This window comes from Lagopus leucura, unplaced genomic scaffold (assembly GCF_019238085.1).
Source record: "Lagopus leucura isolate 7727_CA_CO unplaced genomic scaffold, USGS_WTPT01 Super-Scaffold_100002, whole genome shotgun sequence".
In the NCBI taxonomy this organism is placed as follows: domain Eukaryota; kingdom Metazoa; phylum Chordata; class Aves; order Galliformes; family Phasianidae; genus Lagopus; species Lagopus leucura.
Genome location: NW_024962263.1, coordinates 11137648 through 11153775, shown reverse-complemented (window position 1 = coordinate 11153775; position 16128 = coordinate 11137648). Strand labels below are relative to the sequence as shown.

Below are 16128 nucleotides of genomic sequence, written 5' to 3'. Positions count from 1 at the left end.
CAGGGGGTGGTGGGCATGGAATGGGCTGCCCAGGGCAGTGGGCACAGCCCCAAGCACTGGAGTTCAAGGAGTATTTAGACAACACTGTCAGACGTGGAGTTTGGATTTCAGGTGGTTCTCTGTGGAGCCAGGAATTGGACTCGAAGATCCTTATGGGTCCCTTCCAATTCAGCAAATGCTGTAATTCTAAGAAAAAAGTTTTAGTGTGCAGTCTCCTACCTAACATCAACATTAACAGCCTGGTATTGGAAACAGTGAGCAAGACAGTGCTGAGAATATACTTCCAAATTAAATTGCTAAAATACAGTGAGCAATAGATCCGTGTACCAATGTCTTGTCTTCTTTCTCACTGAAGCAGCAAAACAAAAAGGGAGTTAGTCAAAGCCCTCCTTGTGTTTGGCAGATACAATATGTACGTGTGTGTTCACCCTATGAATGCCATCTTCCAAATGTATTTCAGGACTCATTTTCATTGCTTCATTTTGCTATTACATTACCACAACCAACCCTTCTTGGGCAGCTTTTTTTTTCTATCAGACAAACATCTATATAACCTGAATTTCACCTGTAGCTATAGTTTACTCATAGAACAAACACTGCTGTCATAGTAGTTGGTACAAACCAAAAATAATATAATAATAATAGTTTATATTCTATGCATAGGCAAACCTTAAGACAGAGGGAGCGATTCAGCAGAGTTTGTAGCTACCTCCCATCTGCCTATGCTCAAAGTTTCTGCCCTATAAACTGTTCTCTTGTCTAGTGTGTAATGTTTAAATCCATCTGGCCCAAACTTTCTGACCTAGAATTTTCCCAGGACAATTTTAGGTAATGATTGTGTAATGTAAATGCAGAGGACAGAGCTGGACTCAATGACCACAGTGGGCCCCTTCTAAATCAGGAGATTCTTTCATTTTATTAAATTTATGCACTGCATAGATTGGTACTTGCCTAACTGCTCCCCTAATACCTTGGCGAAGACTTGCTAGGAGAAGTTGCAGTTAAGTTTCAAACTGATAAAGCCTTAAATATATATTTGAAAGCATTCTAAAACATTTGAGCATTATTAAATATTTAACATTACGAGTTTTAAAAACAAGCTGAATGAGTAATCGGAATTGCTTCCCAGGACACTGTCCTCGTTGATGCTTTGTTATTCACTTAGAGATACTGTATAATTCTTAATACAAGAGGTTACCGTTTTCAATTTCTGTTACTCACTCCCAGACAGAGGCTGAGAAGAAAAACAGGTCACAGTAAGAGGCTGTTAGTTACGTAGTCTTCCTGCTTCCTTCCTTCCTGTTATTGAAGCCTGTCAAATCTACTGCTTTGGAGAGAGAGACCCATATGAGGTTGACTGTCTCCTTTTCATTGCCTCACAAAATAACCACAGGAGTAACAACAGTGTTATAGAGACACGTATGATGGTACAGTGCAGAATTTCAGCATTCGCAGCTTTAGAACTACTGTCTCTAGAATGTTCACTGAAAACTAATCTTGTAGAGAGTTTCTCCTATGCAGTGATATGTACCATTTTTCCTTACTGCTTATTCTCACTGTGGCAAAGGTTCTTCAACATTTCCTCTGGAAGAGAACCTGCATTAAAGATAAAAAAAAACTTGCCCTTGATGAAGGCTTCATTTCACTTTAACCACCCTGATAAAAGTGCAAACCCTTGCACTAAGCACTAGAGGGCACAACAGATGTCCTTTGGACACATATTTTAAAATTTTAACACACTACTGAAGAGAAATAACCACATGCACAATAAACTTGGTATTACTCCTCAGAAAATTATAAGGAAACTAAAATCATTCCTGTGTAGCTATAATCTATTTTATTTACTTTCCAAGGAAGATGATTGTACCTTGCACCCCAGTCCAGCAAATCACCTTTGGTCATAGGGCACTAGCAATGATGGCCTGTCGTTCACTGTCATGACCTGTGCAAGAACAAAGGGGCATCAACTGAAGCTGTTAGGAACCAGATGCAGAACAGCCAAAAGGGATCGTTCTTCACACAGAAGGCAAGTCTGTGAAAGTTTTTGCTAAGAACATTGCAAATTTAAGGAATTGGCATGGATTCATAGGGAGATCAGGCAAAGTACTTAACAGAGAGGTAAACTGAAGTTTACCATGCAAACTGTTCAGGTCCAAGGTGAAGATATCTGCAGGCTAAGCAGTGGGGCAAATATCCTACATGTTTACCCTGCCCTTACTCTTTTGAAGGAAGCTACTTGTGAGCAGAGCTGAAGACAGGATACGAAGTTAAACAGGCCTTTGGTCTGAATCCCTACTGCCATTGTTATTTTCTTAGGATCTATGTTGTATATTAGAGAGGAGAACAGCCTGTGCCAATCAAAAGTAAGATAAGCTACAAATATACATATTTCTTATCAGGTCCAACTCAGTCAATGCTCAGGGATAACTGACAGGGACAGGAGAATTTTATTCCATTTTAATCACTGCTACTTTTTTCATTGATAATTAGCAATGAATTCCTTAGAGTGAGAAACATATTTATAGGAAAAAGTAAAAAAAAACATTCTTTTTTTGCTACAAGAAAAGACTGAAGAGAGATATCAAATGCAATGGGGGGGGAAAGAGAAACAGAGAGAGAGATTTCCAACCTGCAAAATGAAATTCTCATTGCAGGTGTACGCTGCCCTTTGAGGATGTCTGAGCCACTCTTAACACTTTACTGGGAACTAAATAACATTAAAAATGAGGGGGATGCAAAAGAAATGGAAGAGAGACCGTAAGAAACTCCATTCCATCTTACACAGTTGCCCAAACAGCAAAAGTAAATAGATTCTTAAAACCTCTGAACTTTCTCTTAAAGCTCTGAAAAATGTACTCATTCGATTTCTAAGAAATGCCTGAACCAGGCTGCTGAAATCTTTACAAGGGGGCTTGTCCAAAGGCAAACAGGAAAACAAACTGACTTTGTGTCTCCCATAATCTGGGCAGCAGGTGAAAAATGCCAGTGGTACAAGCTTTGCACAGAGATTTTCTCACTGCAGGAGGACGCAGGTAGCTCTGGTGCTTATTGATCAGTCAAACGCTTGGTTTTCCCCTCAGATTCTCCATTTGGAAACCCCGAAGAGTCATTCTGACCCCTCTACACACAGGGTTGGTGCAGGTGTGGGTGTACCTATCACCGAGCTGCTGTAGCCAGCGACGAGCATCGCCCTTTACAGCAGAACACGAGCACATGATCATCACATACATACACCTATACATGTAAACACAACGGGAATGACAACGTGCAGCATAACCAACGCTTCCAGCGCCGGCAGCATCCACAGTCCCGGACCATGGCCCGCCCCGCATAGGGGCCGGCCCTCCGGAAGCCGCCGGGAGGGCCGGGAGGACTCGCTGCGGGCAAAGCACGGCGGGGAGCGGTGCGGAGCCGCCTCGGGGTCTGCGCTGCAGCGACGGTAGGGAGCGGCGAGTGGGTCTGAAACGGGGTTTGGAAAAGCAGCAGGAAGAAAGGCCGAAACGCAAGCACGATTCTCTGCCAGCCGTGGGGCGAGGAGAGATTTAAGAAGGCCGTCCTCGCACAGCGCTCTGTCTGCTCGGCAGAGCTCACACAAGATCTGCTTGCGGGCCCCCCGCCCTGCTCCTGCAGACAGAGACCGCACGGGGCAGAGATCTTCGTCTACCTCCTGCTGGTGTTCCTCACGTAAACGAACGCGTGGTTTGAGCTTACAGGCTGTATCGGAGTCACAGGACAGAGCCTTCCAAGCGCTACTGGAGAATGGCAGGTAAGAATAACTACTGATACAAACGCGATTCACTTAGACCCTCGGCAGGCTGGGGTATGGAATGCCTGTAGTGTTGACTTGTGATACTAAGCTGTTATTTTGTCAAGTCACCTCAATTCCCTCAGCGAAGGATGCGTTTGAAAACTCCAGTCTCCCCAAACATGGTGTCACAGTGCCCACAGCTGCACTTCAAGGGCAACAAACCACTGGAGAAAATGAAATCATGAGATGCCTGAATTACATATTGCCAGCTGGGAACTGAGAGCTGCTCGTTTTGCGTATTCAGTCTTTTTCTATAGTACCTGGAAATTTCAGAGAATAGAATCATAGAGTCATTAAGGTTAGAAAAGACTGCTAAGATCACCTAGTTCAACCATCAACCATGCCCACTAACCATGGCCCTCAGTGCCACATCCACATGTTTCCTGAACACTCCAGGGACGGTGACTCCACCACCTCCCTGGGCAGCCTGTGCCACTGCCTCGCTGCTCTTTCTGAAGCCACATCCCACCATATCTGCCTTGCCGTTCAGTTTAGCTTAAATACACTCTGTTGGCAGTTTGACATAAACCAGAAAGCTCACTGGCACACTAAGAAAAATCATGTCACTTTTTGCTGGTGTCCCCATGAAGACACTGAAGTGCGATAGTGGCATCTAAATATCTGATGTTGTCACTCACACAGCACTAAAACAGAAGACGTAGAGAGAACCCACAGGAAGGTGCTCTAAGCTCCCAGAAATCGTTTCTACAGCAGTTTGGAGGACGTGTAAGTTGGTGCTGCTTTGATCCTACCCTGTTTGCACAATTGCTGTGGCCTGTCTAGCCAGCTAAGGGAGCTAAGCCAACAGAAGGCTATTTTTGTTTCCTGTTGCAGGGTGTTTTGTGGGGTGGTAGCAGAATCAGCCAAACACAAAAGCTGATTCAAGAGGACCTTGTCAGAGGAGAAACTGGAATGCCCTTAGTTGAGCTGGTGTAGGGCAGCGTGGCCTGCTAATGAAATACCCACTGTCCACTGAGTTCCACCTAGGAAAACCCAGCATAGCACAGAATTGTTGCAGGAGCACTTACTGATTACTTCCTCATGAGTCACTTCTGTCAAGCAGGAATCAAATGCTGTTGCTGTGATTTTCACTAGTTTGGTGCTGCTTGGAAAACACAGCACAGAAACTGTTTTGTATTTGCCTATCTCAAAGGTGTCCTCTGCTCTTCTTTCTGCCTCCAGGGAGAAAAGTCCTGATAGTCTATGCACATCAAGAGCCCAACTCTTTTAATGGATCTTTGAAGACGGTTGCTGTGGAAGAACTGAGCAAACAGGGCTGCAGTGTCACAGTGTCTGACTTATATGCAATGCAATTTGAGCCACGGGCAACAAGAAATGACATTGTTGGTGAGAAATTTTTCAACAGTAGCAATGAGACAAACTTGCATCTTGTTCATCCTGCTGCATTAACAATCTAGAGCCCATGCTGTTAGGTGCACTCTGAAAAACAGTTGCTGTAATTCTGTACAAATATAACTCAACTAACAAGACTCTGATTTTTATTTTCTGCAACCATTGATCAAGAAATGTCAGTGTAAGTATCACCTATTTTTTTAATATACCTTAGAAGTGCCCCCTCAGTTAGAAAGACGAATCATCTGTATAGTACAGACCTGTAAAACAGTGTTCTGTCTATAGAAGGGAATCAGGGATGCCATTGTTTTCCTGGTATTTGCAATCAACTGAAGAGACACTCGAAGAACAACCTCTCTTTAATGAACAATATTACAAATTCTTTCTGCAGATTAGCTCCAGGCATTTAAGTGCATGGGCTTGTGAGTCATTTTGGCATCTCACAACTATTTAATAGCATTTAGCCATAGTAGTTTTTCTAGTCAAGAAAAACAAAACTTTAACACCATCTATGAGAACTGACAGTCTTTCTTTAGAGCAAGAATCAAAAAGAAATATCGCAGGTCTAAGGTGAATACTGGCAAAGAAAGAAGAAGATGCTTATCAACAGTGAGAATGCAAGACTTAAGCATTTCTAAAAGTCCATTCCTGGGCATGACCCTTGGCTCACAGTGAGATTACTGAGAGACAGAATTGCATTAGCACTTGTTCAGAATTAACCTCTCATCTGAAGTCTATTTCTCTTGGGCGAGAAATGCCTTCAGATATCATTGTACAACTTACTTAGTTCAGTTTATGAGGTTAATACTTCCACCTTCCCATACTTTTAACCAGTCCTTTTGCTAAACACTGATGAACTGCTAATTCAATCAGCAGGAACGGATGCGTAGTTTGATTTGGACATACCTGATGGAGCCAGCAGAGCCAATGGATACTGGGGCTGTGGAACCACCCAGCCTCTGCTGAGTTGCCACAGAAACTGAAGAGCAGCTACATAGTGTTGTGACTGCGGTTTCAGTAATCTCTAATGCAGAGACAGAACAATTAGCAAAATTCTCATACATCTTCTTAAATCATCCACCTGTATCACCAGATTAGGTCTTCTTTTTGCACATCACATGTTATTTCAGAAAGGTGAAAGTTTCAGTACTCGGAGGTCATACATTCCTCCCCAGTTTACAGTCAGGTCATCATCTATCAGCTGTGATGATACTGAATAGCCATGAAAAGAAATGTAAGTGGGGAAAAAAAGGCAAGCAGTAACTCATTTTAGAACTGCAGATCACAACATGTATTAGATTCTTACTTGGCTACAGTGCTGTGGATGGAGTAAGCAATGACTGTGCCCTTCTCTCCACAGGTTGCTTGCACAACTCAAACGAGTTCAGTTATGCAGTGGAGACGACAGAAGCTTACAAGAAAGGATGTTTGTCCAATGATTTGATTGAAGAGCAAAAGAAAGTGCAGGAAGCAGACTTACTGATTTTTCAGGTCATTATTTTAAATTGCATTCAAATACTTCTGTTGTAATGTACAGGGCTGAACAGCCTAAAAGGAATAGTAAGTGAGAAGATTACAGATTTCATTAGGTACGTTGATTCTAGCCAGAATGAAAACAGGCAGCAGTTCAGCAATCAACATAAACAGTTTGTACCCAGCATAGCAATTTCAAGGTGTCAGGTTTTTTCTGATATGGTGTGTATTTCAGAAAACATCAAAAATACACACCATATCAGATTGAGTGTATTATTTGTGCTAGTACAGTATGAATTTTTCACACAAATAATGGCTCCACACTGACATTTTTAGCAAATAGGAAGGCATCTGAAATGAGATCTTGAAAACAGCCAAGTAAAATTCACACCTGCACTTCACTTAGAAACTAACATTCAAAAACAGTGCAATTAGAATGCTTTTGTGAAGACTGCTTCTTATGCCACTGCACTCTAAAACAATTGCATGGTTCCACTAGACAATAAAGTACTGAGTGCAAATGCTATAGTTCATACAGTTTCTCTGTAAGAGAAACTTAAGTTTCCCTTATTATCATGCAGCCCAACCCTATACTCACATCCTGGAGCACAAGCAAAGCAAACACAGATTTATGCACACGAATGTAAGGGTTTAAATGTGAGTAAGCAGTTTCAAGTTTGGGAAACTGTAGCAAACGCCAAACCATCAGTTATATGAACAAAGGCTTCTAAATAATAGCACAGGAACAAGCACAGATCAGGAGTACAATTATTGGAGTAGTTATAACAGCAAATCCAGAAACTTGCTGCAACAAGGCCAAATGTAACGTCTGTGTTCACAGCAATGTACCTAACCACGATTATCAGGCAGCAAGAAGCTGGGCATGGCTTCTTTTATGAGCAAGGAGTTTGGGGCAGCCAGCAAGCTTGGGGAGTTCTGACTTCCCCAACCGTACTGCCCTCTTTCATTGCTGAGTTGGACAAGCAACATCTGGACTTGCTAGCTGAGTTTTACAACTCATCTCTGCTCTCTTCTGCAGTAGTCCTGTCTTTGGCGTGCCCAAAATATCACAGGAAGTAACACTAGCCCCACAATGTGGAAACAGTGTTCCCTATGGGAGATAGATGCCTGGGTGCAGAGCAGGTCCTAAATGAAACAGCGGCGTCAGCAGTGTAGAGAGTGAAACATGTCACGTACTTGTGCAAATGCAGGCAATAGCAAGGATAAAGTACACAATGTACTGGCCTCCAGAGTGCTGATATTCAGGAAAATACTGTGACCAAATTCGTAATCAAACTGTTGGCCTAGGCACAGCTTGCATGTATTCAGCTGTTCTGTTCCTGGTGAAATTTAGGATATGACTGCATCCTGAGCAAGTATCTCAATGCACGTTTTCATCATTTTCAAAATATTGTGTCTCATATAAGTATCATAAAACATCCCCGATGGAAGAAGTTGCTTTCTACTTTCTGTCTGTAAAGTACCGGGAGGAGCAGAGCACATTCTGGTGCAGAAAAAATATAATATAATTAATATAATACAATATAATAATAAGGAAAGAAGGGGGAAAAAAAGGAGACCTCCTGTTAAGAGAGGAAGTTTTCTTCTCAAAATGGTGGTTCAAGATCATCATGTCAGTGGGCTGCAAGACAGTGTCTTAGAACATCATGGCGTTAACAAACATCAGATCAGAACTGCTCACCAGATGTCCTGGTAATAGGTCTCCCTATGGCCATTTTGGCAACAATAACCATTTGCTTATACATTCCTTTTGCATTTTGTATGGTCTTGAGTTTGAAAAACAACGTTTTCCAGCTCTACCGTTTTCCCACTTCCATTCACGTGGAAGCTCTGACATTCACCGTGGTATTAACGCACTCCAGCTGCTCAGCTGTGTACCTGAGATTACTACAAACAGAGCACTTCAGTTATTTTTGCCGAGCATAGTTACTGCCTCTCTTCCTCGAAGATATATACAAGATCTGAACAGATTAGGAAAACAAGAGATTGCTTACAGACCAGGCCTAAGGACGCCCTAGGCTCTCTGCACTAACAAGGTCATTCATTTTTTGCCTAGTTTCCCTTATACTGGTTCAGCATGCCAGCAATCATGAAAGGCTGGATGGACAGAGTCTTGGTCCAAGGATTTGCTCACGATTTTCCAAACTGCTATGACTCTGGTTTGCTCAAGGTATGTTTCTGAGACTTTTATTAAGTTCAAAATTTTTGCAGTGCACTGTAGGTAACGGTCTTTCTTTTCATAGAATCATAGAACTATAGCATGGCTTGGAAATGACCTGTTCCACTGTATTTGTATATAGCTCTCACATTCAGCTGTCCTCCATTCTGTGGAGGAATAACTCGTTTCTGGAAGCATCTGGCTTTATTCAGGCCTTCAGCACTGCAGTTATAAGGGCCACTCCAAAAGTAATGCCTCCAAATTTATTATGTTGGCCCACAATGTCAGATGGTGGTATGGCAGTAGAGGTTGAATCTTCCCTCCAGTATTCTGTTACATGTCGTTGCTGTGTGACAGATGGAAGCAGAGGAGTGGTCTGACCAACTGACATCTGAAATGGAAGTGTGTATGAAACAAAGGCGTGGAACTTAATTCATCCATGCAGAAAACATGCCATTCATTGACATTCATCAATGCTTACTGGACATTTCTGGAGACCAAACAGGGGCTGTGAGCACAGTGAGGTGGTGAGTAGTACATTGTAGGAGTGGCAACACTGAGATAGTAATACTATATGCTTTTTGTATCTGTTGTAGTTTCCTTGAAAATAAATAGAAGGCATTACTTTTGGAGCAACCTTAATACATCAGTTCAGGTCTTTGACACTGAGGTACTCGTCAGTCCAAAGGGATCTTGAGCAGCACTCAATAGTCTCTCACTAAGTACAAGGAGTTACAAAAACTATATTCCAGTCCATCACTGGGCCTCATTCCCTCATCTTCCTCCAAAATGTAATCCAGACATCAATGCTCTGCAGTACATTGCAAAAGGTTAAAAAAAAAAAACAACAACAACAATAAAATGAATCATTTTGAAGTCAAGGGGGAAAGATGTAAGTGCCATGCTTCCAAATTCCAGCTGTAGCAGTTGTTTTTTTGTTGTTACTTAGAGATATTCATACCAGTTCAGACTAGTGGGGCTAGAGAAGGTCAATATCTTCATTCTTCCAAGCAGCCCTTCTGTGCACTGTAATCTTTGTCATTTCTGATTTTCACTACTCCAAATATTTCAGTTGGTTTACATTTGAGAAATAGCTGCCCCACTGAGATGAATAGGAGCAAACTGCAATCATCATAGCTGCAAGCTGATTACAACAAGGAAGAGATACTGAGATACTGCACTGAGTCATGCCAGGAAAAATGTAGTTTTAATTACTAAGAGAGAGAACACATGCTGGGTACAAACCTGTGGCCAATACCACAGTCATTGAATTGGAAGAAACATGGGTTTTAGAACACCCGAGAAATAATTTGAAAATCATTTACAGCTTGGAAAGAGACAAGCAATCCCAAGTCTGAATGAAGTCTGTAGCGTTCAATTTTTGCATTCATGAGAGAAAGGAATAAAGATATCCTCAGGAACAGAGTGCTTTCCAGCCACAATTTTCCAAACATTTAATCAGAGAAAGCAAGGGTCAGCCCTGTTTCATAAAAGGGTGTCAGTATATGCAATTCCTTTTCTTTATGATGTGTCTCTGCCTAAAACCCTGATGCACAGTCCGTCATCTAGCTGCATATGCTCAGTCTGTGACTCTGGGCTGCTGCTACACCTGAGCTCTAGGAAACAGGAGACCCCTAGAAATTGATGATGTCCAGGTTTTCCTGAATCTCTCTTAAACTGTTCAGCAACTCTTCTTTAAACATGCCTAACTTAAGCACTGTGTTGTTTTGTTAATTCTAGAACAAGTTAGCTATGTTTTCTTTCACTACTGGAGGAACTGAGGAGATGTATGTAAAAGGAAGCATGAGTGGTGACATCCGTTATATCCTGTGGCCCATGCAGGTATAATAAATCAAATCAACTGTTGTTGTTACTTACTTGCCTGAATTTTTACTATTCAATTGTATTGATGTTAGTTTTACATAAGATTTATTTATTGTATGTTAGAAAAAAGAAATAACTAGATTGCTAATTCCAACCATCTACAAGCTAGGCCCTGTAATCTTGCAACTGCTTTGAAAGTCCAGAGAGTTTTAAAGTTGTTTTGTACCTTCTCTAAAGAAAGCTTATGATGTTTGCCTTTTAGCTTCTCTGGCATAATAGGATTTCCTTTAGCTCTAGCACAGTTTCTTTTCCCCATACCTACCTGAGTCATGTAGGATGGGGGACAGGAGGGCACTCACATTATCCTGGCACGTCTTTTCTTATTGCTGCTCTTTTGTCAGAGGTAGAAAAAGTGCTCTGAGTAATTTAGGTGGTAAGGCAAATTGAGCCAGCTACTTCTTGAAATAACACAATCAGTACGTATTAATTTCTTTAGATATTCTTTGGTCTATCCATTTGGAATACTGGCTGTGTGCCCTTATGAGGCTACCCAGCTGCATATCTTGCAAATCAACTTAATAAAGAATGTTAAAAGCAGCTGTGAATTCAGACATACACAGAAATGGCAAGTTGAGCTGACAAATTGCACAGACCAGGATCAATGAAGCTGACCATATCCAGTGCACTGTATGCCATTCTGCTTAATGCCTGCCCTTCAACACTAAGCAACTGCCAAGATCAATATTAAATGCCTGCAATTAATTTCCCTTCTCCTGATAAAGGCTCTGGTTTAGAAAACCTGTCTTACATAGGGTCATAGAACCAGTTTTAGACTTGAATATTCCACATGCTAGAATTGAAAGTGAAAAGCTAACTATCTGCTAAGGCATTTCTTTCTTTCTTCCGGGTTCAGCATGGCATCATGCACTTTTGTGGTGTCAAAGTCCTCAAGCCTCACATCTGCTTTGCTCCAGAATACGTCTCTGAGGAGAAAAGGAAGGAGATGCTTAGTGCCTGGGCACAGCGACTGAAGACTCTTTGGAAGGAAGAACCCATCAACTGCACTCCTGAGTGGTATTTTAGTTAATATTCAAGCACAAGACTACAGATACTTTTTCCATTCTTTTTGGTACTTTATCTCAATATCAGAATGTTAGCTTCAGAATTCACAGGCATTATAGGTATCTTGAATACTACAGTTGGCAGCTTAGCTGTCAATAAAGCATTTGTCTTTATTGATTTCTGAAGGATTCTCTTCAATGATGGATGCACAGCTCTTTGTGAAGAACTATCCTTGCCCATATAAACAGTGACTTTCTGCCTGCATGTGGTTAGTAACACAAGAGTTGCAAATTATACCATTACTGCTTATGAAACAGTAAAGTACATCACCAATTCTATTTCAACACTCTTCATTCCAACTGCCTCTTTGTTTTTATTGGCCAGGAAATCACTGCCTATACTCAATCTCATTGTGGCCAAACCTATTTTTATTTTTATTATTTTTTTTTTTTTAAACGACAGATCTACGCTTGTGCCTTTCAGCTATGAAGCTTGACTGCAGATAAATAAAAGGATGTACAGTTGCACAGTGACTCAGCAATAGACGATTTTTGCCTTGGTCCAGTATCTCTTGTGCATGAAAGTGAGTGGGAATAAAATGGAAAATGTCATATGCACACATTGTGGGGAAAAGTACATTTTTGTCCAAAAGACACAAGGAAAATAACTTCAAGTTACCTAAAGAGGGATTGAAGAACAAGTAAAACCCTTTCTGCAGGAATTATTATTCCCTAAAGACAACTAATGAAACTATATCAGAATTTCCCAGCACATCCTGTATGCATTATTTCGTGCAGTGGAGTTCGCACCAGAGACACGGGCAAAGATGGAATTGAGGTGTTACATGGCACAATAGGAGGTGTCTCCATCAAAGCAATCAAGACAGAATATAATAGCTTTTAAAATTATTATTTTAATGATCAAGCCTAATTTCAAATGTGAAGATTTGCAGCTTCCTAAGTCCTTCCATCATGAAACCCATGAAGGAAAACAAATGTTTCCGAGAAAATAATCAACTCAAAACTGAGATCATCATGGATAAGGCTGCTAAGGGACATAGTCAGGTTGACAGTTGGACATGGTCATCTTGAACATGTTTTCCAGTCTATGTGATTGTAAATGCAAATATTAAAGTTGTACAGGAGAGAAATTATCCTTATCTTTACTACGTTCAGTTCCCAGAGAATTCAAGAAAGAAGGAAGCGGATATGAAAGCAAAAGCTGCAACTGTCAAACAAAATGTTACTTTTCTGAACCAACTGCAGTGCTTAGTAGGTTTAATCATTAGGTGAATAATATGATTAATGTACATATTCCATACATATTATATACATTTATTATTCAATATATGATAATTACTCAAATATGATTAGGATACACTTCTGGATACTACTTGCAGCAAGTATCAGCTCATTTGCATCTGTGATAATAAGTGCCTGTATCAGCCCAGTTATGCATAAAGCAAGCACACAAGAGCAGCAGTGTTAAGTCAAAACAAGGATTCTCTAACTCCAAATCTTTTCTACACAGTGGTTATAAACAAGGAGGAACAAGCACTTCCCCTGAATACTGTCCCAACCTCTGACTACATTTAGTTGGGGGATTTCCTGGGCTGTATTTGTTTCCTCTGTATTTCTCAGCTCCAATAGATCTCTCCTCTCTTTTTTGTTCAGTCCTCTCATGGATTCATGTCAGTTTTAAGCAGTCAGTGCTCTTTGGCAATGTTCATCTTTTCAACCTTTTCCTTGCACATGGCATTGGAGCTGGGAAAACCTAGGGGGGGAGAAGCACCCAGTTCTGAGAGCTTCATTTGTTTACTCCCATTCAAATGATCAATTCCATCCATTCATGCACATGACAGAGTTTTGTAGACATGCATCACTCTCTCTCCTAAATAGTTTATTTCCTGTGAAGTCCTACCCTGCTTAGTTACTCTTAAGAGAGAAGGCACTAGCTTTGGAAATTGTTGTTGGTCTCCTCTGGACTCTCAATATCTTCCTACTGAGAAAAGGGGATCAGAAGAATCACTATTTTAGTTACATTGTTGTGAATTGTACCTAAAAACACCTGGGAAAAATTTAATTTTATGGGATAAAAATGCTGAAAAACATCTGGCAAATCATTTTTTTTTTTTTAAACCATAAAAACAAGCTTGAAATACAGTTATGGAAAAAAAAAGAAAAAGCACATAAAATTTTCAAGAAGCTGGGCAACAGTGATAAAAGCAATTTTGCACAAGTTATAAAAAGACAAAACCAAAGTTTAAATGTCATTTAAAAAATACTCAAGCCTTCATTTTGATTATCTTTAAGAAGAAGCTGCTTAGTCCCCTGCAAAACAAGGAAACCTTAGATGGCTTAAGCAGTAAAAACAGAGGTTATAGGAGCAAAAATAGTGCTAAATTAAAGCACTTGGAGGCCAAAGGCTTCGAACTTGGGTTTAAGCAGCCATTCCAGCCTTGTGAGGCAGGGGCTAAAAAAAAGTTTGGGCTGGTGCTAACAGAGCTCCCGCCAGAGTTCCTACCAGCAGTAAGTAAAACGCTACTTTATATCGCCACACACCAGGGGCCCAGCTGAAAAGGAGGAGGCCGAGGGTTTAATAAATAGACAATGCATAACACTTCTTGTTTTTGTTTTAGATGTATAGAGGAGCTCTATTCGCATCCTGTTACATTTTGAAGGAAGCTCTACCTGTACCTCCCATAAGGCTCTTTTAAAAGCAACATCTGTACAGTCAAAATGAGACACAGGAATAGCTGAATCACAGATGTCTACTAAATTCACACTAATTATGCTAATTCTATCATTTATTTGAAGCAATCAAATACAATTCAATTAATATTGCTTCTTATAAAATTCATAGGCTTATAAAGAGAACCATCTGAATAGTAGAAGATGTTTTGATTGTGTCATTTGGGATGTTACTCAGCTCCATTAAGCCTAGAAAGCTGGTAAACTAGGAGGATTGCCACATCAGAGCTAAACTGCATTTAAGGAGCACACCCTTAAATGTCTATTAGGAGGCTTTATTATTTGTAGCTCCAAATCGGAGCAGCAACTGTTGATGTACTTAAGTTGAAATCAGTCATCCTCATGCAAGATGGAGAGCATATACCTCAGTGAACCCCATGCTTAACTCACGCTTTATGCTGGAGTCCCTTTTGCATGGCTAGCACTCCCAGTCTCTTACAAGAGAGGAGGCTTCAGCCTGTACAGACTTTCCTGAAGCTGCTACCTGCTGCATGACTTGGCCTTGCTCCCTTCTAATAGGAGCAGAGAGCTCTGCAGCCCCTGCACAGAAGGAACAACAATCTCCAGCGGCACGCTCTCAGCCCACTCACCAGCGAGGGGCAGAGAAAAGACCAGGACATTCACATATAGCAAATGTCTTCAAAGCTTGTTTCTTAAGCATTTTTGGATATAAGTGTGGGTGCTCTCACGGAGGCAGCACACATCTTACGCTGTCCAGCACTTTCCAGAGAGAACCTTAAACTACTCAGAGGAATGATGACTACACATACTCAACAAGAACAATTTTACTACAGCATTAATGGAAATTCCCAAACCAATTCCTGCCAGCATTGGCAGTCACTTTTAACCAGTTTCACCTACAGCCCTTTTAAGTGCATCACTCGCATTCTCTCCACGCAGCAGCAGATTATTTTCCTCATTTCAGCCACACACTCAGCATTGACAGTTTCCTTCCCCTCCATTTGCCCTGAAGAACAGAGATAGAACCATCACAGCAGCACTGAAAACAAAGGACAGTGGTTCACCACTTCCAGTCCTGCAATAGCCCACAAGCAAATCAGAGGAGCTGCTGGCTATAGGTGTTTTGGATAGATACAGACTACCAACTGGATTCCACCACGTCCTTGGAAAGTGGAGGATTTTCATCAGGTCCACCTTGAAAAACATCAACCTATTCCAGAATATACACAGAAAGAAAACATACTGAGATTCCCTCATTCCTTTCATTCATGGAAAAATACCTCAGCCTGCATTAACCAAATACTTTGAACAGCCTACTGCAAAGAGAAGCACGCCGACCTCTCCAACACCTCCAAGACAATAGATAAATAAACAAAAGCACAGAAAAATAAAGCTAACCAACCAAAAAAAGGCAGATTCTACCAAGCCATTGAACTTGTTTTGCAAACTGCAGTCTGCAGCCATGGTGTACAATCAACGAATGTACAGAAGTTACAGCTATGAGGTATACCAGAGCACTCAGCAACATAATTATTACACCAAAGCACAAAGAAAAGGATGCTCACCCATATCCCAGGCTTACTGGTGAAACTCCATCAGAGCACATTGCCAGAAAAAATCCTTCCCCACTGGTACTCAGCTCTTAAATAGGTCTAGGAGAGGTGCAGCCAGGCTCCACCCCTTCCGGCAGCACAGAATTGCCTTCACCTGTGCTTCCA

At 41.2% G+C, this 16128-nt stretch overlaps 1 protein-coding gene and 1 long non-coding RNA gene across 2 annotated transcripts; one reads left to right on the top strand and one right to left on the bottom strand.

The window, feature by feature from the left end:
• Positions 1 to 1557: 1557 nt before the first annotated feature.
• On the bottom strand, positions 1558 to 16011 carry LOC122179089. The gene is made up of 3 exons (XR_006178530.1): positions 15976 to 16011; positions 1868 to 1942; positions 1558 to 1596 (listed from the first exon to the last, which is right to left on the bottom strand). It is a non-coding gene; the product is annotated as an uncharacterized LOC122179089 (long non-coding RNA).
• NQO2 (N-ribosyldihydronicotinamide:quinone reductase 2) lies at positions 3365 to 12849 on the top strand. Its single transcript, XM_042869753.1, has 6 exons — positions 3365 to 3766; positions 4991 to 5155; positions 6522 to 6652; positions 8712 to 8825; positions 10554 to 10655; positions 11551 to 12849. The coding sequence occupies exons 1-6, from the start codon at positions 3760 to 3762 to the stop codon at positions 11722 to 11724; spliced, it is 693 nt and encodes a 230-aa protein (XP_042725687.1). The 5' UTR covers positions 3365 to 3759; the 3' UTR covers positions 11725 to 12849.
• Positions 16012 to 16128: the final 117 nt, after the last annotated feature.